The sequence below is a fragment of the Centroberyx gerrardi genome, chromosome 13, assembly GCF_048128805.1.
Source record: "Centroberyx gerrardi isolate f3 chromosome 13, fCenGer3.hap1.cur.20231027, whole genome shotgun sequence".
NCBI classification, from domain to species: Eukaryota; Metazoa; Chordata; class Actinopteri; order Beryciformes; family Berycidae; genus Centroberyx; species Centroberyx gerrardi.
This window is the reverse complement of record NC_136009.1, coordinates 6,421,320-6,443,880: the sequence shown is the minus strand read 5'-3', so window position 1 is coordinate 6,443,880 and position 22,561 is coordinate 6,421,320. Positions and strand designations below refer to the sequence as shown.

Genomic DNA, 22,561 nt, shown 5'->3' with positions numbered 1-22,561 from the left:
AAACCAAGTCTAAAAGTCACGCTTCTAGCACAAATACAAAAATAGCAAGTCAGACATAGACATAGACATAGTATTATCTCACTCTGTGTCGCGGGTCACACTTTTCACAAGGTAATCTTGTGTATTTGCAATGATTAAGATTGAGGGCTAGGGAAAAAATAGCTTGAATGCCATTAGTGTCACTGGATCCCCGGGGCAGCTGCTGTTGGAAGCTGACTCCTAACTGCTATTCTACTGAAAAGTGAGAATGCTCTGTCAAAGTTAAATTGTTTTAAACACAGTTTCTGTGCTGTTCTTTTCACAATAAAAGCCCTCGGTGAATGTGTAGCAGGGAACTACAGCTTGTGTTTGCTTATTGTTTTGTGTTGCCCTCACTACCTGTTCATTCCCATTATACAAAATACACTTCCATTGAAAGCATTTCCACTCCCTCTTAAGTAGAGGATCTGCGTGTTTCTTCAGGCACTGGCTGATATGGCTGTGTGCTTTCATTTGCTGTGGGTGTCAGCCGGTAACCTAACAATAGCACCCCATTATAAGGTCCCAGGTTTGGGTGCTCCCTGGAGAGGCTACCTCATTATGGGGAATGTTAAACATCTATGCTTGCCAAGGGAACTTTCTGGGGAGAGTTTTGCTGTTAGAGAAAAAGCATATTTGTGCTGTTGAGAAATACACCATTTTGGTTTTTGCTTTGTTTGTTTGGTCTTTCTTCTTAAGCTCCCTGGGACTAGCAGGTCTGTTTCTGGACAATATTGGGTATTGAAAGTTATTATTATACATTTAATATGGGTATGAGGTTATTATAGGATTATTACTCACATCTCTCAATGGGTCCCTCTTGTTTGGTTGTGCTGGTTGAGCCGTGTTTTAGTTTGTGCCCTTTTGAAGTGACATTTTGCTAATTTGCATTTGAGGGAAACTTGACCCGGGCCAATTTATTGCCTTTCAGGGTTCTCTCCGAGCGCAGCAGCTAAGCAGCGGCACCACAATCAGTCCAAAATGAACTGTTTCAACATGGGTTTAATTTGATATAATGGACCCAACTTGAACCTGTCAGCACCACATTACATAATTAGCAGCACTGCGCCCGGTGGTGATACTGTTTATAATATGTTCGAGAAATATATCACCTTAAAACTGCTTCCGCTGCTGTTAGGATCAGATTTATAAATGCCTTTGTGTTTGTGTGTGTTTTAATCACTGCATGCATTTCACATTACATTACAGTTCTGCCGATCCACCACACACTAAACTGCTTTTAAAAGAAGTTGAGCACCAAGAGATGAGTAAGGACGTCACACCAGGAGAGCGCTATCTTTATTTTCCTCGCCCACTATTTAAAAAGCCCAAGATAATGTAGATGTGAAAGCTTGATCAAAAGACGACGGTTTGTCTGTTAATCAAACGGCTGATCAAAAATGAAAATTAAACAAAGCACTGAAGCTGGCGTGATGAGCTGCTAACTTTGATGTATCATATTAATTACAATACCATACATATTTGATAGCCAACAGTGTTTTTCATTGGGGAAAAGCATGAGCTTTTATGCCATAGAGAACAGAGCATAGTCTCCTCCAGCATAAATAGATAATTAGTAATAACAAGCCATATATAAATAATTGTCAGAGTGATTTACCTTGGGAGAGGACCCACTGATTGAGTTTGACGTGGTACAGCACAGAACGGAGTCTCCAGTGCTGAACGAGGGGGTAGCCAGATACTTCACTGTAGTTCACCATACCTGGGAAAACAGAGAGGAAACAAACGCATTAATATGGATTCAGTCTTCGGTGCCAGATCAAAGAGTATAGCTCTGGGTAGCTCACCATACCTGTGAAAACATACAGAAATTGTAATATTAATGTGACAGTTATTCATAAATAGGGATATAGTGGATGGGGAGATTGCAGTCTTCAGTGCTAGATCAAACGGTGGCCCTACATCTCACCGTAGTTTACCATACATGAAGAATCGGGGAAAAAATATTTGATAAATATTAATACGATATTAGATAATGACAAGGTAGAGAGCCGAGTAAAGTCTCTGGTGTTAGATCAAAGTGGAGCCCCGCACATCACTGTAGTTCACCGTCCATGGAAAAACACTGGAAATGGCAATATTAATGTGAAACGTATTTATAAATAGCGATACAGTGGAAGGTAGAAGTCTTCGGTGTCAGATGAAAGGGTCGGCCAGCATCTCACTTCGGGAAAATATACGGCGCATAAATATTAAACGTTGCTGTTGTCATATCCACTGCATCCTGCAAAAAAACCTCCAGCTTTTACACTTTTTCACTGTAATTAACACCTGACATTGTCTTCTACACGCAGATGTTTTGTAGCCGCGAGGCCGAGCCAAAACACTGAGAATAGATAATGGAAAAAAGCTGTCAAAAACAACTTCTCTCACTTCCTGGAAGGTTCTCGCTTCATAATACAAAGCATCTGCACAACAATGGAAAAGTTCAAATTGAAAACAGAGTATAACCAATACACTAACAGCCAGTATAATAACCAATAGTTATTTAATAACTACTGCCTACTGTACTGACACCTCATTGTTGTTCACCATGCCTGGTAAAAAAACACAGAAAATATAAAGACATCTAATAATGGCCCTAAAGGCTTGATAATTTTTGAATAATTTCCCTGAATCACCGTAAGTTCACTTTGAGCAATTAAATTAATTAGTGGCGTATCTGCATGGATCATAGAGATCATGCAGTGTTCTGCACAACAACACTGTGGAAAAATAGACCTATTGAGTCTAGAAATACAAACAAACAGTTGAGAGCATTCACTTTTTCCTCACCTGTGAAATGTCACAATTTGAAAATGACGCCCTAATTAGGTACAATTAAACATTTCTGCTTGGCTATAAACACCTTCACAAATTCATAAACTAATAAATATAAAATCTGAAATTCAGATAAATAAATCTATACCATTTTACACACTAATTAAAACATTGAAAACACTTGAGTGCAGGGGAATATTGCCGTCGGTATTTTCTCCATGTTGCTTTTACACGGTGTTCCTTTACAGCCCGCTATATTATCTATATTGATTTTTTCCCCATTTACCGATCCCTATCCCTGCCGAAATCAATACCGCCTGTCTCCTGTCTCCCACATATCATCACCGTCGGACTGTTTTTCATTCTGACGCTCCGCATGCTCTTTCAAACATTACGTATGCGTGTCGCATCTCGGTCGACTGACGGACTGGTCATCTTTTTTTTCCTGTGGCAACAAATCGTCAGTGGCAGGTAAAGCACAACATATGGACATGTAAATGAAAAAGCGATGGGACACCAGACATCCATCATACGCCACTGTGCGGGAGACGCTATTCTACCTTGGGTTAGCCTTAAAGCACCGATCCGCCGCTATTTTTAGCAGATCAATTATAGATACAGGTGCAGGTATAGGGCGCAGATTCTTGGAGAAACAGGACTTGGAGTGGAAAAATAATCTCCCTCCCTTCTCCTCCGATGATAGCTGTAAACACAGAAATGCTTTGATTTGATGTTGACAAGGAATCCAACACAAACCTGTTTTTTTAACTGTTATGACACTCTTGTTCAGGTGTTAAGGAGTAAAGTGAATCAATGGCGGGGTTTCCCTTTTTTGGAATCTAGGATCAGACCTTTAACGTTAACATCACTTATATCAGGCCCTATGCAGAGCTAGCCACGGACATAAATCATCTCATCTCCTATGGCAACTGACAGCCATGTCGTGCCGCAGCGGTGGGATTACATCCATACATCACTGTGACTGCCCCCACCCATGTTCCCAAGCACATCCAGAAGGTATCCGGATAATGCCTGTGACTGGGACATGTATCCTGCAGTCAGACATGTGGAAGAGAGGAATATAAAAGAGCTGAAGGGAGGGAAAAGAGAAGAGCTGGGAGTGTGCGTGTGACAGAGAGAGAGAGATAAAGAGATGGTGCGAGCAAGAAAGAAAGAAAGAAAGAAAGAGCAATGCCTCTGTCATCTCCAGTCAAGGACGGAGGCTTGTGCTCATGGTACAGGAGTAAAGATGCGTCACTGACTAACACGGAGAATCTATGATACATGTTCACGTCTGGGATGAAGACCTTCCTGGACACTGTCACAATCTATCACCTCTCTGCGGTCAGGCTCCATTTTTTTGTTCTTTTACTCTCAAGGAAAGTGGGCCAGAATTCTGAATTTATTTGAGCGTTTGAATTTGTGAAATGTTTTATATACTCAAAATCCATTTAAAATACATGCAAAGTTGACAATATCTCACATTGTTTGAGTCGTTATATATATAAAGCTCGAACAACAAATTTCAGAATAATGTCTTGAGTCCAACAAATCACTATGTAAAGAAAGCCAGTAGTGCAGTTACAGACTGGGACAAATGTTTCTTTGTTAAGGTTGAAAGTAGTAAATAAGTACATAAACTTTATTTGTATAGCACATTTCTAGACTTACTGTACATAGACTTACTGCTGCAAATTTAAAAACAAACATAAAAGATAAATGTAAAGCACTTTGTGATTGCACATCTAGAAAAGTGCTGTACTGTACAAATAAAGTTTACTTTCTTTTTTTACTGCTTTCAGCCTACAAACACACCAATTACACCAATTATGTAAGACACAGCCCAACACACATCAGATTAAGAGAATGCCTGACAAAAAAAAGGTAGGATCTTAAGTAATTTCATAAAACCAGGCTAACATTTGCAGGCGTGACGACCTTTTGTTTTAAGTTTGGACCTTGGAAAGCACCTATAGTTCTGAGCACCTACAGAATGAATGCGATATTTAATTGGCACTGTGTAGAAACAAGGGTAAAAAAAAAAAGAAAAAAAAAAAGTCGAGCAACAAACAGATGAAATTCCATAATTATCATCCGTTTCGAATGGTACGGCGGAAAACACCAACTTAGACATGATGCAAAAAGAGCAGGGATGCGTGCAATGTCAGCGGTGGGTTCCTGTTTTTTTACACGGGGCTTCTGTGAAAACGCAACATTTGGCAGAGGCCTGACACCGCCTATGAACTTGATGAATAAGCCTCTAAATGTGATGTTCCTGCATTGTCCTCACCTTCAGCTACATCCATTTATCCCCTCTTATGGGAAATGGCTCCCCGGAACGATAGATATATTCCCCCAGCAGCGAGCGAGCGAGAGCGCACAGCCGCTGCATGCCCCCCTCCACCCCCCCCCCCCCCACCTCTCTTAGTGAAAATGAATAACAAGCCCAAAACATATACAGTAGTGCAGCGTATTCTTCTTCTCGCTGAAAGGCCTTGTCTCCCTTTTAGCCCTGGGGTGCTCTGCTCTCATTGTCTGACAGAATGATTAATTTGAGTGAACTTCACTTTGCAAACATCCCAAGTTCACCCTCTCTCTCCATGCAGAGCCCTTGATAGAGGCAGTTTGGTCAGGGCTGCGCTGTGTACTGTGGCTGATCCCCCTCTGTAGGACTAAGAGGTGTTGGCGGCGACATAACCAAGCCACGTTGAGAAGCCCAACATTTTAAAAGCGAGCAGATCGATAATTATTCATTGCTTAGAAACAGTCACAGATCGAATTGCGGAGCAAAAATACGGCCGCGACTCGAAGCCGCCGTGGCTAAACTGTGTTTATCCATGGCTCTGGTCAGTATTGCCGTATTGCTTGACTGAGTTGAGTTTTTAGCTAGTTAAGAACTCAGTGGGCTGTCAAGGGATCCTGTGCTCTAGAAAGTTAGTTCAATTCAGGTGCTTGTGTTTTAATCCTTTCATCTTTAAAAAAAAACTGCTCTCCTTTTCTGATTAGAATGACTGAACATTTTAAGCACAAAGTTTACTATCTCACTATACAGTAAAAAGTAGCTTTTCTACAAAATTTTTTTAAATGATCCATCAGTTTACTTGCAGGACATACTGTAGATGTATCGAAGTCACCCTACTACATGATTGAGAGAAATTGACGGAAAATTTCAAATTTCACTGTATGTGTAGCAAAGGGCCCATTGAGTTTTACTTCATCTGCAAAATTTGATAAAGAATAGGCTACAGTGCAGTATTAATGCAGATTAAATGCATGGTGGGGGACATCTAATATGGCTAACTGTATGAGTAATGGCAATATAAAACTCAAAACTCATGAAGGATACAGAATTTCATGTTGTAGCCTACATGGGAGTTGAAAATTGTTGCATTTCCTTCAGTGAGTGTAGTCTGACCCAGGGATATTTGAATAGAAAAAGACAAGTGATCAGGACAGCAAAGATGGTTGATGGGGAAGATTGTACTAGGACCAATGCACCAGTGTTTTTCCAAGTCTGGATCAGGACTTGAAGGTGGGCCACAGGAAGACTGAAATGAGTCCCTTAATTATTCTTAAGCCATAATGTGTCAAAGAAGACCTCCCAAGTCCTTGCAACATAAGGCCTTGCGTCCACTGGGCACTTCTTATATGCTATTAGCGCTAGACGGATGCTTGCGGGAAGCATTTGTCATGCCTCCTGCTGTTACTGTGCGACTACTGAAAACCCTTTGAGGCATGGCACCTTTCTGCAAAAGAAGCCAGTGCTGTAAATATGCTAAGATAGGCTGAAAAAAATTCTAGGTCGTGAAACTGTACAAAAACAAATAAGAGTAAGTAAAAACAAATATCCTTCATTGCACAAGTAATAACTGGTGAGTGCTGTATGCGTAAATGAAAATGTGAATGGCTTGCTTTTGGTTATAAATATGGAGGTCAGATAGATATATTTATTAATTATTAGTGTTCGCAGAGATGTGATCAAGACAAAAGATACAGCCAGTAAACAGGGATTTTCATTAATACAATGGGACTTGCCTGTCCAAAAAGGTTTGACAGTTTTATTCCCGTCTAATCTCATGTGAACTGGACAGAATCGGGCCTAAGGTGCACAGCAGTTATATAAATCACACCAAAATTGAATCAATATTCCACTTCTGCGGGAGACGGTGTGGAGTAGTCCATGGGGAGGCAAACTCTCCAACCCTGCTATGAGTCCCCAATGAGGACTAGGGTTCAATTCCCAACTATTGGACTTTTTTGCACTGTGATCCATCTTTGTCTGTTAGCCTGTCTGATTTTTCATTGTACAAATAGAGAGATAAAACACCCAAGTACAGGCTTGCGTGAAGATAAAGTACAGTTTGTTTTCTTTTCGTTTTTGCTCATTCCTTCACTACACCTGTATCTTCCAGAGCCGTGTCAAAAGAGTGGCTGTTGTACAATTAGGAGCAAAGACCCAAAAATCAAAGACCCAGCAATGCTTGGGCACAAGAACTGTGAAGAGAAAAGTTGGCTAAATGAATTGCTGATACAAAGTACATGTAAAAATAAAAGTTTATAGCTGTTCGTTCCAACATGAACTATTGTTCCTATTGAGTGTGATGCCAGTGGTCAAAGACCAAGAACTTGGAGGCTTTTTCAATCAATAAAATGGTCACGCTGGAATGGTCACTGCATTGATAGGTCATGGCTTTACTTTGAAAAAGGAGGTCTATCATTTCATGGAGTTTCAAATGAAGTGGGATTCTATGAGTAGCAAAAGGTAATGAGACTTACATATCTCATAACACACCACGCGTATTGAATAACAGACCTGCTGGGTTTGAAGCAGCAGAGAAACAATAGTTGTAAGCGAAAAACTCAATATCACTTGTGATTTTCATTGAGAAAGAGAAAAAAAAAATCTGCTGCCTTCGTTGTTCTAGCTCCAGTTAGTCTGCTCGGGGAATGTAAATTGAGTTCCCTGGTTCACATTTGTGACTCATTCCCATTGGGAAGCAGGGCCAGAATATGAGACAATGCAGGGCCTTGCTGATGCTAAATCTAGAGAGCCCAGAGCTGACGGAAACTATAGCTTTTTACCTGTCTAAACACCCGATAGACCTTTTGTAACTTTACCTTACGGCTAGAAGCGCTTTGTTATTTTAGACGCTTCTCTAAGAAAGATTCATAGGAATGAGCTCAGGTAGGAAAGTAATCTTATGGCTCATAGAACCCCATTAACTAGCCGGGCCTGTGCTCCATTTCACTCTCGGATAAGTCTGGGGGATGAATGATTTAGGGGGAAAAGAGAGGGGAAAGAGAGAGTGAGGAAGACAGCGAGAAAAGAGAGAGAGAGAGAGAGAGGGGAACAGTGGGAATTATCCGACAGGCCCATCCACTAATCTAATGGGAAACTAAATGTAATACAGCACAGCCCTGACTTCTTCCCCGGACAATTCTGATAAGAGAAAAAAAAAAAAAAAGAATAATACCTTGCTGGAACAAAATGTTGGCCCTCAGAAAAGATGAGCAGACACCATGGGGATGGTTAGGGCCTAGGCCAAACGCTTTCCATAATCTAAGGCGAGAAAGATTACAGCGAAGAATTATCATAATATAGGCCTTCCCCACTTGCGCTCATCTCTCTTCAGGCAGGTACTCTGCACAAAATGCTTACGCTGATCCCAACATTAGTGTTTCCTATGAACCGCGCTTCCTCGAGAAAGTCCTCTCGGTGGGACGGAAAGGCCTCTGAGGCAACATCTACACCATGTCCAAACCCAGCATCGGTGTTCCTATGAACGACCAAGACGGAAAAAGTGTTCCAACCATGTTACATGAAGCCTCTCCATTCAAATCACTACAAATTTAATTCTTGAAGGTAGTGTGTCAGTTCCTTTAGGCAGTCTGGTCCCAGTGCCACTTGATTTCCCAGGCTCCTTTTCTGTGGCCAATTTGTGGCAGCAATTCCTGCCATTCCTGGTACTCTAGGAGTCACAGCGTTTCTGACATTGGGAATAAACTCAGATGCATGAATAGTTATTTGGGTATTGTCAAATTTGTGGTTATTTGGTCATATTACTTCAGAATTTAATACGCATCTGGTTCAACTCACAACCATGGCCACACCCTTGATTTAGTTTTCACTCTTGGTTTGAGACCGACCACCATTGCTTTGGAGGACATTTTTGCCTCCTACCACCAATGCATAACTCTTTTATTCTATTTCCTTGGCACCCATTAAACTTTACAAGCACATTGTGCACTGCTGCATCTTTAATGAGCAAAATTCTAATTTTCCATCTACCTTTACCAGAAAGCCATGTTTTACCAGTGAAACATGGCTTTCCAAAACAAATAGTTGAAATTGTTTTAACAAACTATGTACAACCGCACTGAATGTTAATTCTGCCTTCGAAATTAGTATAAAAACTACAGCTAGTTCATTCCCCTTGGTGCCCATGTTACAGATTCAAGACTTGTTAACCTACTGCAAACTAAACCAAATATTTTGTGCATTTTTTACTGCTAATTAACACCACAAGCTTTCATTCAATGCCATTAAGTTGTTAACCCTATCCCTACTGGCGTTCTTACGTCTTTTTTCTGCTTACGGTGAGTTTTGTTGAGCTGTGAACCCTTTGTTGAGAAGATTGATGGTACCCGCTCTAAGATCACACCTCCTGTTTCCCTTGCTGACAGACCTTGACCCACTCTAGACTTGCTCTGGCCACTTTTCACCAATTTCACTCCAGGGCTTTATGTATACTGTATCGTATATCAAATCGTCCTTAGGTTCCCTATTTCTCCAATTCCTATTTTTCTCCCAATTTTGGAAAATGTGATATCAAAGCAACTCCTAGAGGTGGTAGAGAGAAATAACTTTCATTTTCTTTAAATAAATTCGGGCAGATGTGAGGTTGTTGTTATTGGCTCCAAACACATCTCAAGACAAATTTGTCTGTCTCTTGGTCCTTAAACTGTGTATATACTAATTTCCCGCTGATGTGAGCCGTGGAACTGCTCCAGATCTTGCTAAATGCCAGGAGCAGGATCATATTAACCTTACTGTAGTTTCTCTAAAATGGCTGTCTGTTAGTTTTGGAACTGATTTCAAGATTTTACTGATTACTTTTAAGGCTGTGGTAGGTCTGGCTTCCATCTACAGCTCAGATACTTTAACCCCATATGAGTGTTGCATCCTCAAGCAAGGCCCTCCTGGCCATTACGAAGTCGAATGTGAAGATAAAAAAGGACAAGAGCCTTCAAAAGCTGAAAGGAATAGTTCACCCAAAAATGAAAATGTGGTCATTATCTACTCACCCTCATGTCAGTTGAAACATTGGACTTTGGGACCAACAGTGCAGTCGTTTGGCTTCAGAACACTTAGATGGAATTCTAAAGCAACAGTCTCCATTCACTGTTGTTTGGAAGAAGGCTGCTACGGAGCAGTGCTACCAAACTCGCTGTGTGTTGTATTAACATACAAACTTCATCAGTGTTTCAACTGACATTGGGTGAGTAGATAATAACACAATTTTCATTTCATTTCCTTCAAAGTCTAGAAAGGCCAGGCTGTTGAACACAGTTCTGTGGCCAAGTGACATTTGGAGACATCAGGCATAACCAGTACAGCATTGACATCCGCATCCCCTGCAGCCTTATTAATTAAATGTTATGCAACCATATGGTGTAAAATTGAGAGTGCAAAAGTTGGCAAAGCACAGATAAGCAATATAAAATAGACAATTATATAAAGTAACAACAAAGTAATAACAAAGTCAGAAATCCTTCATATAATGACTGATAATGCCTGTCTGTTCAATCCAAATGGTGCTTTCCAATGCCATTACCCCACTTCCTAATGCTTCAGGCTTAATTATAAATATTTTTCTGAGGGGATGTGAGTAATCATAAGTGTGAAAATAGTTTCAGTAGAGTTTGGATGGCATTCACTGTTTCAATGGATAAATCCAAAGGCCATTTGATTGTTGAATATGGTAAATCTACATTCTTCCTTTTTAATGAGAAAATAAAGTTAATTTGAATGGTTTCCAGGCAAAATGAACAAATGCATTCAAAAATTCATCAGAATTGAGTTTAGAAAAGGCTTTCCTACTACAGTGAAAGTGCAGTTTGCACAAAATGACATTCACTTTTCTTTTATTGCAGGTACTGTGAATAAAAAGGAGAAATATTATAGCATGCCCTCAATGATTTAAAAAATTCAATGAAGACTAATCAACATTTATTAACACATTAATTAGTTATGTAACTGCTGCACCTTCCTTAAGTGAAAGTTTGAAATGGATCTGATTACTTTTGTGTCTTGCATAGCAAAGTAAACCAATGGCATTGTTGCAAAAGTACAGTCCGCCACTGATATTGCATTCCAGACAAGATTAGACAAAGACTTGAGCATATGAAAGGACTTATAGTTAATTCAGTTCTATTAAAAAATATTTCCAGATTTCAAAATCGTCATTGCCTCTACATCTGCTGTGAGGCAGAAACTGAATAAGGTCCAAATTAAATAGAAAATTAAGGAATGCATTGAAATCTGCCTTGAACCCCCCCCCCCCCCCCCCCCACCACCAAAAAAAGTTGAAGGCTTCCCCGCAACGAAAGCCTCCCAATGGTGTGAACTTCTACATCCAAAAGAAGCAAAGTGGCTGAAGCTCATTCATCAATACGCTTCAAACGCTTAGTAATTAGGCTGGCAGATGCTCATACTGAGCAGCTTGTGACAACTCAAGGTGACACGCTTTTCATTTCTGCTGCGCCCGAGCGAGGCTGAGGGGACCCGCCGCTGCCGATGACTCAAAATAAGACGCCAGGAAAGTTCAGTGGATACCTCTGCGCTCGCGTGGTCACAAGGCCATATGCTTCGACTTTAATTATGAGGGACTTGGGGAGGGAGGGACTCTGGGCTGAACTATGAATCACTGCCACTCTGCTTGCTTCAAGTGCCCCATTTCCACTAGATCTAACCACTGCCCACCTAGGTCCCCCTCTTTCTAGGAATAAACCCTGATCCTGACGCATGATGAGTTAAACAGACAACTGTCTTTACGGGTTGCTTTCTTTTGCACCATTTTGCATCCCTATCCCCACACACATACATACACACAACCTGTCAACTCTTACTTTTCCCCTTGAGTTGGGGTGGGGTTGAGCGGGAGAGAGAGTAAATGATGGGCGCTAGATGCCCTTCACCAACCTCTACAGACAAACAACTCATCCCCATAGTCGTTGATACAAAGAGTTAGAGAGCTTATTCTTCAAATATTACAAAATAGGCCTGAATAGGGATCTTCTAATTCAAACCTCTCTCTAGGTCTTTAAACAAGCCTCCTCTGAGGAGCTGAGGAGTTCACGCTAACTGCAGGCGTTTATGAGGATGGCAGGTCTCTGTCACCGGGACACCCACCCGGAGTTGCCCCTCTGGTAACACGCCGCGGCCCCCCAACTGTATTAATTATCCCATCCAATGCCTGTCGGCTAATTAACTGACGTTTAACACAGGCACAAATGGCTCGAGCGATTCCACGCAATTAATCAGCGTCAAAGAATAAATTAAAGCCCTTCCTAAATGTGATTACCATTGAGGGCCTGCATCCAAAATTGAATTTTAATTGAGCCTCGACTATTTTATTTGAGTTATGGTTGAAAACAGGGAGCGGGTCGCAGGAATAGCTCATACATTTATACCGCAAGCTATTTCTAATGGAATGCCTGCAAATAACAAGGCCCTGAACAGCAGATAAGAGCTGAAATGCAGACCTATTAAGGTAATCAATGGTGAATGCAATTAGCTCTTGTAAATAAGTCACTTTCATGTAAAAATAAATATGCTGTTTACGTTTGAAGTTCAGAAACCAGCAAAACTGAAAATTTCTGTTGCAGCATATTAATGTGCCAGCAATCAATTAGACTGATTGTATATTTACAGCAATATTTTGAAGCTTGAAAATAACATTATCGTTTATGGTAAAATTAGTGAAGTTTACATGCAGGTCAGCGGAAACCAAATTACCCTAGCAACTGTGTGAATAATTAATTGAGCATGTGATCAATTGCACGAGAGCGCAAGGCAGGGAGATGATGCGAGAATATAAAACATGTCATTTTAAGTGCAATTACCTCAATAAAAGAAAAAATAGAAATATGCCACATTGTTGAGCAGTTAAGCATGTCAGTTATAATGAGTTGCCCGTCTCCCGGTTTGTCATAAACACACTGGATATTCACTTAATTGGGGGTTCGTTTAATTCAAATTTGTCGAGGAGGAAAATTTCCATCCCCATTATAAAAACAGAGATGCGAGACATGCAAATATGTCCGCAGGGATAATACCACTGGGTATCATTCTTTCAATAAAACGCTCTTTCCCTCCACATTGTGTAATGTATTCCTCTCCTGTTGTGCAATACATGAAAGTTGCTCCTTCTGCACACTGTATTTACCAACTCTAATTCAGGTTGCTTTCACCAGCCGTGCTGACTATCCAGTCAAGATGAACTTGGCTGAATCTTGAACAACACAGTCAACTGAATAATAACTTCGGGATCCAGTGAAGGTAAACCAATAGAGGAAGAGAGAGAGACATGGAGGGAGAGAGAGAGAGAGAGAGAGAGTGCCGAATCCAGGGAGACTGACGAAGCACTCAGCACAAAACTGGTCGGGTACAGTGAGTGAACTGACAGGACGTGTTACGGGGTTGCAACCCTCTTGGCAGGGAAGTGCGGCTAAAGTGCAGTAACAGCAATGGGTCAAAGCACAGTTCAGCCAAGGTGTGATCACTATGAAGGTGTATTTGTGATTGTGTGTGTATGTGTGTGTGTGTGCGCCTATACGTATGTGAGGCTGATTGATCACACTGAAGAAAAGACAAAGGTATGGAAGCTACTCTGTCAGCGTTGTTTACTTTTTCCCCAGGGGAGGGGGAAGGAGAGAGAGAGAGAGAGAGAGAGGAGGGGTTGATGACAAAGCTGGTAAAAATGATGGGCTGTAGATGCCCTTCGCCAACCTCTAAAGACGAACAACTCAGACCCAGAGCTGTTGAAAAAGAGAGTTGTTCCACAGTGGATCATAAAGGTCCTTCATCATATGTCTGTCCCGCATCAGTCCTGAATTAGTACTGTAGGCACCACTGCAGTCTATGACTTCTCACATATTATAAAGTAGAACTGAAAAGGCATATTTTAACTCAAAACCCATGCCTCTCAAAAGACTTGTACACAACGGAATCCGTCGAGTTTCTTGCAACGGCAGATGGTGGAAGGAGTGAAAGGGCAATGGAAAAAATCACTTCCAACATCTTTATCCTCTTCAGTAAAAAGAAAGAGAAAAACTTTGAATCATTTTATAGTAGCAAGTGTCACTTTTTTCAAATGTTAGATACCCATAAAAAAATCATTACCTTAGGTTGAAGCATTCAACCATCCTGTGCCACAATGTTTTAATTTTGTGCTATCAATCATTTTATAACAATAGGTGTCACTTCCAACATGTTTATCCTCTTCAGTGAAGAGAAAGAGAAAAACTTTGACCGAAGAAGCAACAGGGTTTAATGGAAATGTCGTAATTTTGAGAAACACTAGCACTACAATAGCACTGGAGTGAGATCACTACCAACTGTCTCGACCATGGTCTGATTTGTTTACAATAATATACCAAGGTATCACAGTTCATTTGACAATGATATATTGATGTTTGAAAATGCTATGCAGCAACAAGAAAGTTTAAGTGTCCACTACAGTTTTCCACAGTAATGAACTAGCCTTCTGAGCCTCATGCACCAAACCAATACTTACTTAATACATACTTCAAGGATGACATTATGACAATTTCTATGTCAACTGACTAAACTGTACCAGCCAAATTACTATACTCCTATTCACGAATATTGATTTGAATGGGAATGACCATTCTGTCTGTTCAGTCTGAATACCACTGAAGCAAACTATGAACAGGTTTCTCCAGGATTATTCTAAGGACACATCATTGTTCCGGTTCACTGCATAATGCGTGCTCTTGGTCATATGCAGTTATTGAGAGGAACCGAGAGCTGGCTGAGCAAGGCTGCGTGCAAATGGCTGATTATTCTTGTCAAACAATTTGATGTAATTATGCTAAGACATCTCCAATTTTATTTGCGAAGATAATTGGAAAAAAGGCGAGTGGCGTCTAAGCTGGTGCAAATAAGGGAGAGAGAGAGACAGCCAGAGAAAAAGAGAAAGAGAGGGGTTGAAGTCAAAGTTGCCATAAAAGAAAGAGGAGAGAGAGAAAGAGAAGGAGACGGGTTGAAGTCAAATATGTTATAAATGAGAAGCAAACAAATAAGGCGGTGTGAATGCTGATAGAATGGATGAGCTGAGGATGTCCAGAATTCTGTTTATTTCTGAGACACAAATCTTTCTAGCGATGTCATTGGCTTGCTAGAATGTAAACAACAATTTAAAAAGGTCATTACAAAGTGTAAATAATATAATATCGATGGAGAGCTTGTGAAATTGTGATGATCAAGCGTCTCATTTGTGATTACTACAGCAGAATAAAATGGAGTTAATATCACCATTCATTTTTCGGACCCACGATACGTATTGTCACATTTTTGTATCGCAATTTATTGAATTTCGATATATCGTCTCATCCCTACTTGGAAGCTAAGATAAAGGAGCCCTTCTTTTTTCTTTGATATACTCTAAAAGCCACATCCCTTTTCTATTTCATCCATTTCAAAAGTTTTCACATTTAACAGCTCTCAGTCTCACAAAAGAAACACCCAGAGACAAACCAAAGCCGTTTTTTTTCACAATTCTGACACCAAATCAGCCACATGAGTCACGACTGTTGTTGTGCCAAAGAATTCACTCCGGAATTTGTCTGGAATGCTGAATAAATTATAACCCCCGCATGTTTTTTTTTGCAAAGTAAATACATGCTGAATAATTGCAAGCATCTCTCCTGTTGCTCTTAAAACAGTGACACTGCACTTATGATCTCATCTTCCTCATCGGTGTCCGATCCACAGCCTGAATAGAGGGCCGTTGTATAAGTATTTGAACTTGAAAAGCATTGGGGGTAAAAAAAAACAATGGTCCCTCAAGGCGTGACCTTCCCTCCCTGCCACCAATTATATCAAGGCCTAATAAAATATAGATTATGTGCCATCTCAGTGCTGACATATCTAAAGGCTCATAGCATGGGAAGAGTGTGGAGAGGCCCTGGGCAAAACCCGAAGGGAGGCCAGGTTGAAGATGACAGGGAGGGAATACAGTAACGCAAAGACGACCTTGATGCGGAAAAAACTTCGCCGAGGAAAAATAAAAAAGTAAAGCGGCTTATTGTCGGAAGAGTATCTGATCAATTCGATTCCAATCAGGGCTCGAAATATTAAAATCTCCTGATTACAATGATATTCATTAAGCTAAACTGCAATCCGGACCAATAACCATGTATTATTAATGGATAGGAGCTCGGTTTGGAACAATTGGCATTTAACTTTGTGTCTTAACCTTTCGGCATAAATGTCAAGTCAAAATTCTAATGGAAAAAGTTTGAAGTTCATTCAGCAGTGATTTCATACGTTTCAGCGCGAGCCCGCATGCATTCAAACCCTGACGCCGAGTGTGAAAGATGATCAGAGATGAGATTTATAAACTTTGGGGGCAAGATTTCACATTGCACCGGGATGCGTGATAGAAAATACCATGGGAGCTTCAGTCTCTCTCTCTCTCTCTCTCTCTCTCTCACACACACACACGCGGAAATTCATCCCAAACATGGTGAATCACAATGAAAAAGGGTCTGCCCGTGGCAAAACCCTCCTGTGATATAATCAGCAGCTCTGCAAGAAGACAAATCTTGTCAATAAAAAAAAGAGAGACTTATTTCCTTGGCTATTCAAGGAGCAGAATTTAGCCTTGTGGTTTTAATGGAATATGAGGTGCGGTTATCAACACAGAGTCTTGTGTGGGTTTCACAGGCGCTTGCGGGAATTTCAGGGGTGCAAGGTCCTTAACGTGCCCTATGACGCTGATGATGAAATCCTAATGATGGCGCTGAAAAGAGGATGATGGTGCTGAATAGACGCAGGATTTCAAAACCTAAAGAGATGATTAGACTGACCTGGTTTAACAACTAGAATGAAGAAAGGAAGAAGCTGATACCTCTACAGCTTGAAAAAAATCACCTTAGGCTCATTATCTTCAAAATATAGAGGATCGAGTCTGTAAAAAGGGCATAAGGATACCTCTTATCCTTTAAAAAAGTGTCACAATGTGTTTTAATTTGTGCTATCAATCATTTTATAGTAGCAAGTGTCACTTTTTTCCATTGTTAGATACCCATAAAAAATGATTACCTTAGGTTCAAGCATTCAAAACCTTCAAAGTATAGAGGATCAAGTCCGTAAAAGTGTTATCACTTTTTCAATCAAGGACTTAAGTTGTCAACCATCCTGTGCCACAATGTTTTAATTTTGTGCTATCAATCATTTTATCATAATAGGTGTCAATTTTTTTTTTTTCATATGGTGAGTATCCTATCTTAGAAATGAACTCATTACATACAAAGTTTCCTGCCAAAATCAGTAAACATCCAGAGTATTCTCAGCAGCATTCTCTCTCTCTCTTGCTCTCTTTTTTTTTTTTTTTTTTTTTTTTTACTTTCCTATTCCAAGCGTCTAAACTCTTGGGTCAGCCAATTCTCCAAACCTATAAGCATAAAGACAAAGACTCTGATGACAAACGACAGGGGACGGGCTGCAGAGCCACGGTGATTGGCAGGGCCGACTATTTTTCCCGTGGTGTTCCTATGTTACATCTGTCTGAACCCGACGCGCTCGCTCTTCCCGTTGCCGTGTTCGCTCAGCATGCGCAACGCACACACATGAGCGCACTCGTTCAAAAACACAGATGTGTGTGTGTTGCTGCGTAGGTGACGGGAGCGTCGGCCCGTGAGCGGCGGTGTCATTATACGGCTGCCGGCTGGGGATGAGAGCGGGTCAAACCCCCCCCCCCCCCCCATCCCCCACTGCCCTTTCAACCTCCACCAATGGATTCCCTCAACCTGGCTCTGCTCTTTCCTCGCCTGGAGACCGCAGGAAAAAATTGCTGTCTTTCATCCACTTGTTTGCTCTTCCTTTCATTTTTTTCCTTCTTTGCTTTCTGCCCTTCGTCCTCTCGATTTTCTTTTTCTTTCCATCTTTCCTTCCCTCCATTGTCTCTTTTTCTCCTTTTTTCATTGTCTGTCTGCTCTCTTCTCCTCCCTTATCTCTCAAGCTCCATCTTAGGGGAAATCTGCTTAGCAGCAGTGAGCATACTTGCTTTCCAATTAAATCAAGATGTATTTGCCTTTCAAAAGCCTCCCTTTCCCCACTCTTTCTCCCATCGGAATAATTGATGGAGGTCTCTGGCCTCGTGATGAATGGCTTCCAAGCCCGGAGATGAATAGGAAGATGAATGATTTCACCCCTGCGAGGGCCGGAGAGGGCTGGTACAAGGAGTGCTGACATTGTGACAAATACACTGACCATAGCAGCCGAAGCCTGGCCGAATCAGCAAGGGAGGGAGAGGTGGCGAGCGCTCGACGCGGCTCGACAGACGTTCTTCCCCGCCACCGCCGCCGCCCCTGCCCCTGCGCGTCTGTCTACCCCACGGACAATTACCTGAGCCTCGCAATTAACCGCGGGTGCAGCGATAATGCTGTCGGCCTGCCAAGAGGCGAGCGGAAGTGGAGGCGTGCCAGCTAGCCGGGGCCGGAGAGCGCCGAGGTGGGCGCTTGTGTTTGCGCGCTCAGTGGAAACGTGAAGGCCAAGAGAACAGGTGCGGTAAGGTGAGAAGACACCCCAGCTGACTTCGACGGATGGCGGTACCGCTTTTCCCAGCCAACATCACTCCGCTAAAATACGTTTTTCGTGCGCCGTCGCGGAACTCTCCCGCTCACACAGCTGTGAGGTAGCAAATGTTGAACAAATTGAATTAACATAATGACAGGCCATGTGTTTTAAAGGGGCAATGAGCGAGATTGGGACTGACCCATGGCACAAAAACACCACAATTTATCTACATGGGGGGTGAAAGGGTTGTTGATCAGGATTTCCTGGCCAGGTGCTGAGACTTCTGGCTTTCAAGACTCACTTTCTGGCCTCGTAATCTGTGTTGGAACAAAAACTACCTGCCCACTGGCATGTCAAGACATTCCCAATCCGCCGCACCAGCTGCTCACGAGTGCTACGAGTGAGTGACTGGCATCGCAAGACAATTCAGCTGAGGCTTAAAAGTCTCAAGTATTGTTGTTCCAGCGTTTGTGTGGTGATATATTCCCACTTAACGAGATATTTCTGTTGGATCGCTGCTCTAATTAGCGAGCTTACTTGTTTAAGCTTACTCAAGACCCCATGAAATGGCATCTTTACTATGAAATGGCATCTTTATATGTTGGGTGGGACATAACGCAGGGAGGGATTATTCAAAAGTCTAAACCAGTGGAATATCAGTCAGGGAGAGAAGGGGTAGAGGGGCGGGATTGTTAAAAAATCTGTGACTGTGTTTATGCCGACAAGCGCAGCATGAGGTTATCATTAAAGATACTCTGTTTTCAATGAAGTAAAAGTAATAGGAGTTCATTTCATGGAAAAATGAGAAACCTTTGAGTCCCAGAATTTAGATGAGATTAGATGAAACTTCAATGGAGAAATTGGGCCATTGCAGCAGCAAGTAGTAATAGGATCCATCTAAAGAAGAATAGGACATACTGTAAGTAAGAATATGGCAAAAGGTTGTTCCATAAACAAACTCAAACTGACAATTTCAACACATATTAAGTAGAAATGTATGAATGAAAAATGTGTACAAAAGTATCTTGCTTTGACAATATGTGCAAAATAGCAGAAGCAATACAGTAGTATCAGTAGCAGCAGAACTTACTGGGACATAACACTGAGATTCGTGCATTATGAAAGGGTGAATCATGAAAATTTGACAAAAAAATACAAAGAAAAAGTTAATATCAATGAGAAAAACACGGTCCAACTTTGCATGAACTCTGGTGTGCAACATCTGTTCCGCCTGAACAAGAGCTACAGGGTGCATTTATGAACACCGAGTGAATCCTTGTCAGCTCTCATGAGGTGTTTGTGTAATGCTTGTATCACTTGTGACACAGCAGTCTGTCGATTTATTGTGCAAAATTTTGAATGGAAAAGTCCTCCTGGCTATTGCCTTTTTTACTCACAACATGCAGCAGGGTTAGGCAGAAAAATGTGTGTTATGAGACTATTTTCAGACATTGTATTTTGTTTGTTATATGAACCTCCTGGAAGCTGGCAGAAGCACTGAATCAGAATGCATCATTTTACTGTGCAGCTGTTCTGAAGCGCTTGTTCAGGTGTTATGCATGTGTTACGAACCAGAGACCATGTAAAGTGTTGCCAAATTTGTTTGCCCATGCACACTTTAGGTACATTCACGTAAATTCTTGAATTGTTTGAATTATTCATGGACAATACATTTTTTGCAACTTGCATAACCCGTGATAACTCAAAATACAATCCGTTTTATTTTAATGTTTACAAACATCACTAAAATAAACCTCTTACAGACTTTAACATGTAAAACTCTTTACATGTTAAAGTATTTCTATCAAATGTTGAGATTGATTCATTTGTTAATGAAATGAATCAATCCATTCATCAACATGTAAACAAAGTCAGGGCAAAATCTGAACTATTTAAAAGCCATAGTAAGAAATATAAAAGCCATAATTTCCCGTTCATATTTTAGTATGGGCTTTTGTGGCGATTTTTCCTGATAATGATGGGGGGGGGGGGGGGGCAGAATGTGGATGTGGATGAAAATGTTCACAAGTGAAACATCAAACATTTAGGGAAATGAGTCCTGGTTCTGCATCAGAGTCAGTCGTCTCAGACTTACAGACTTAGATTTAAGATTATGTGACGTTTTGGTGAAAGCCATTTAATTTAATTTCTTTTTTTTGCAATGTATATCTGCTTGATTCTCTTTCTCCATCGCCTCCTTGTGACCATCATACCGCACTTTCAATCACGGGCCCTTCTGGCATCGGGAAAAAACAGTTTGATACGGAGTGAAAATTGCACCGCCGCGCCTCGGTATACACTGTGTACTTCTATAGCACCCTGCTGGATGCTTTGAAATGATATCTCAATTTATGATATTACTCTTCAATAAAGCCCACGGCTGCTGCTGCAGCGAAAGCCCAACGCAGCGGTGCGAGGGTGGGGGTGGGGGGGGGTGGGGAGAAGCGCTGCCTGTGTTTGGCTCTTGTTCTGGGCCGTGTGCACCGTGAGCCCAGGGCGACGTCGGGATAAAAAGGTTTGAGCTGTGCAGGGAAGAGGAGTGGGGGGGGGGAGGGGCGGGGAGGGACGCGGGGGGCATCGGGGGACGCGACGGCAGAAGATCCATTTAGATTAGACGCTTTTTAATATCCTCTGAAGTTTCCAATAAACACCGCTCGGAAAAAAAAAAACTCGGGCGCCGCTCTGTCGCCGTTTGATTGTCCGTCACCTCGGACGTAACCTCGGACGGTGCGCTTTTTGACTCACCGGCCGCGGGTACCGGCCTTGTATCTCCCGCTGTTATATCAACAACAAGCAATAAAACCATCCTGCGGGTTGCCAGCTTTATATACAACGGCGAGGTAATTCAGAGGCAGTGACACAGGTGCCTGGAAACAGCTTGGAAAGCAGGCCCGCCCGCCTGTACTCATCTCTGAAAATATGCTGAAACGTAATTATTAATTTTACGCTCTCTATTATCGCGCTCTCTGCCACACTCCAGTGTTGAAGGGAAAGTGTACTACTCATGTCGGCAAAGGGAGGGATATCCCGTCCATTACTGAAGTCTGGGTTCTACCCTTGAATGTGGCAGCATTGGGGAAACAATAGAGGAAATATGATTCCAAGCTCTTGTCAAAACGGAGTGGTCCTTAATGGTTTTCAAACAGCTTTTCTGTCAAACTAATTAAAATATTTCCTATGCAACTATTCAGTGAAATACGCCTCGCCTAAGATCGCTCGGGGTAATTACAAACATTTGGACCGTGAGACTGTAAACCGAAGGGTCAGGTCAAACTCGGCAGATAATGAGTAACGCAGATGGAAGGGAGCAGAAGAAAAAAAATCCTCGAGTCTACTGGATATGTAGCAAGCCAGGGATTTTTTTTTTCCTTCCCGTTTCTCTGTTAATGACAGCTGTTTCACATAGGACCTCTGCGCGCTGTCCAAACGTCTAGCTGGCATGCGCAGCGCTGGTAATGAAGAGAACAGCGTGGCAGACGTCAGGATGCCCGGACTAATGAATCCTGACAGTGGCGGCGCAGCCCAAATCACCCCCCCCTCCCCCGCCCCCCCCCCCCCCCCCCCCCCCCCTTCTCTTCTTTATGAAAAATGATTTTGTTAATATTCTACCTATTTTCCTTCAAGCTCGTTATTTACTGTAGAGGAACAACAGCCAGAAATATTCTTGGACGCGACTGCGCTCGGGGTTGTATGATACAGCCTTGTGTACCGGCTGATGTTTTTGTCTGCGTTTTTGAAAGGGAATCAAGGCTATACGTCAACCGTGATTCTCAGGTGTGGGGAAAGCATTCATTGTATAAAAGAATGAATGCAGATGAGGGACAGAAATGATTCGGCAAGGCTGTCATTCATTTCAGGCTTGAAATGTGAAAATGGGCTTGATATGTGGCAATATGGTTTGCTGACAGAGTACAAGAAGCACTGCGTTTCGCGACG

General features: G+C 41.8%; 1 protein-coding gene across 1 annotated transcript in view; it reads right to left on the bottom strand.

The window, feature by feature from the left end:
* Positions 1 to 22,561, bottom strand: part of astn1 (astrotactin 1) — a 329,475-nt gene that overhangs the window by 142,443 nt on the left and 164,471 nt on the right. Inside the window, exon 16 of the mRNA XM_071907023.2 lies at positions 1,637 to 1,741. Within this exon, the coding sequence (XP_071763124.1) occupies positions 1,637 to 1,741 (105 nt within the window). The remainder of the gene's footprint in view (positions 1 to 1,636; positions 1,742 to 22,561) is intronic.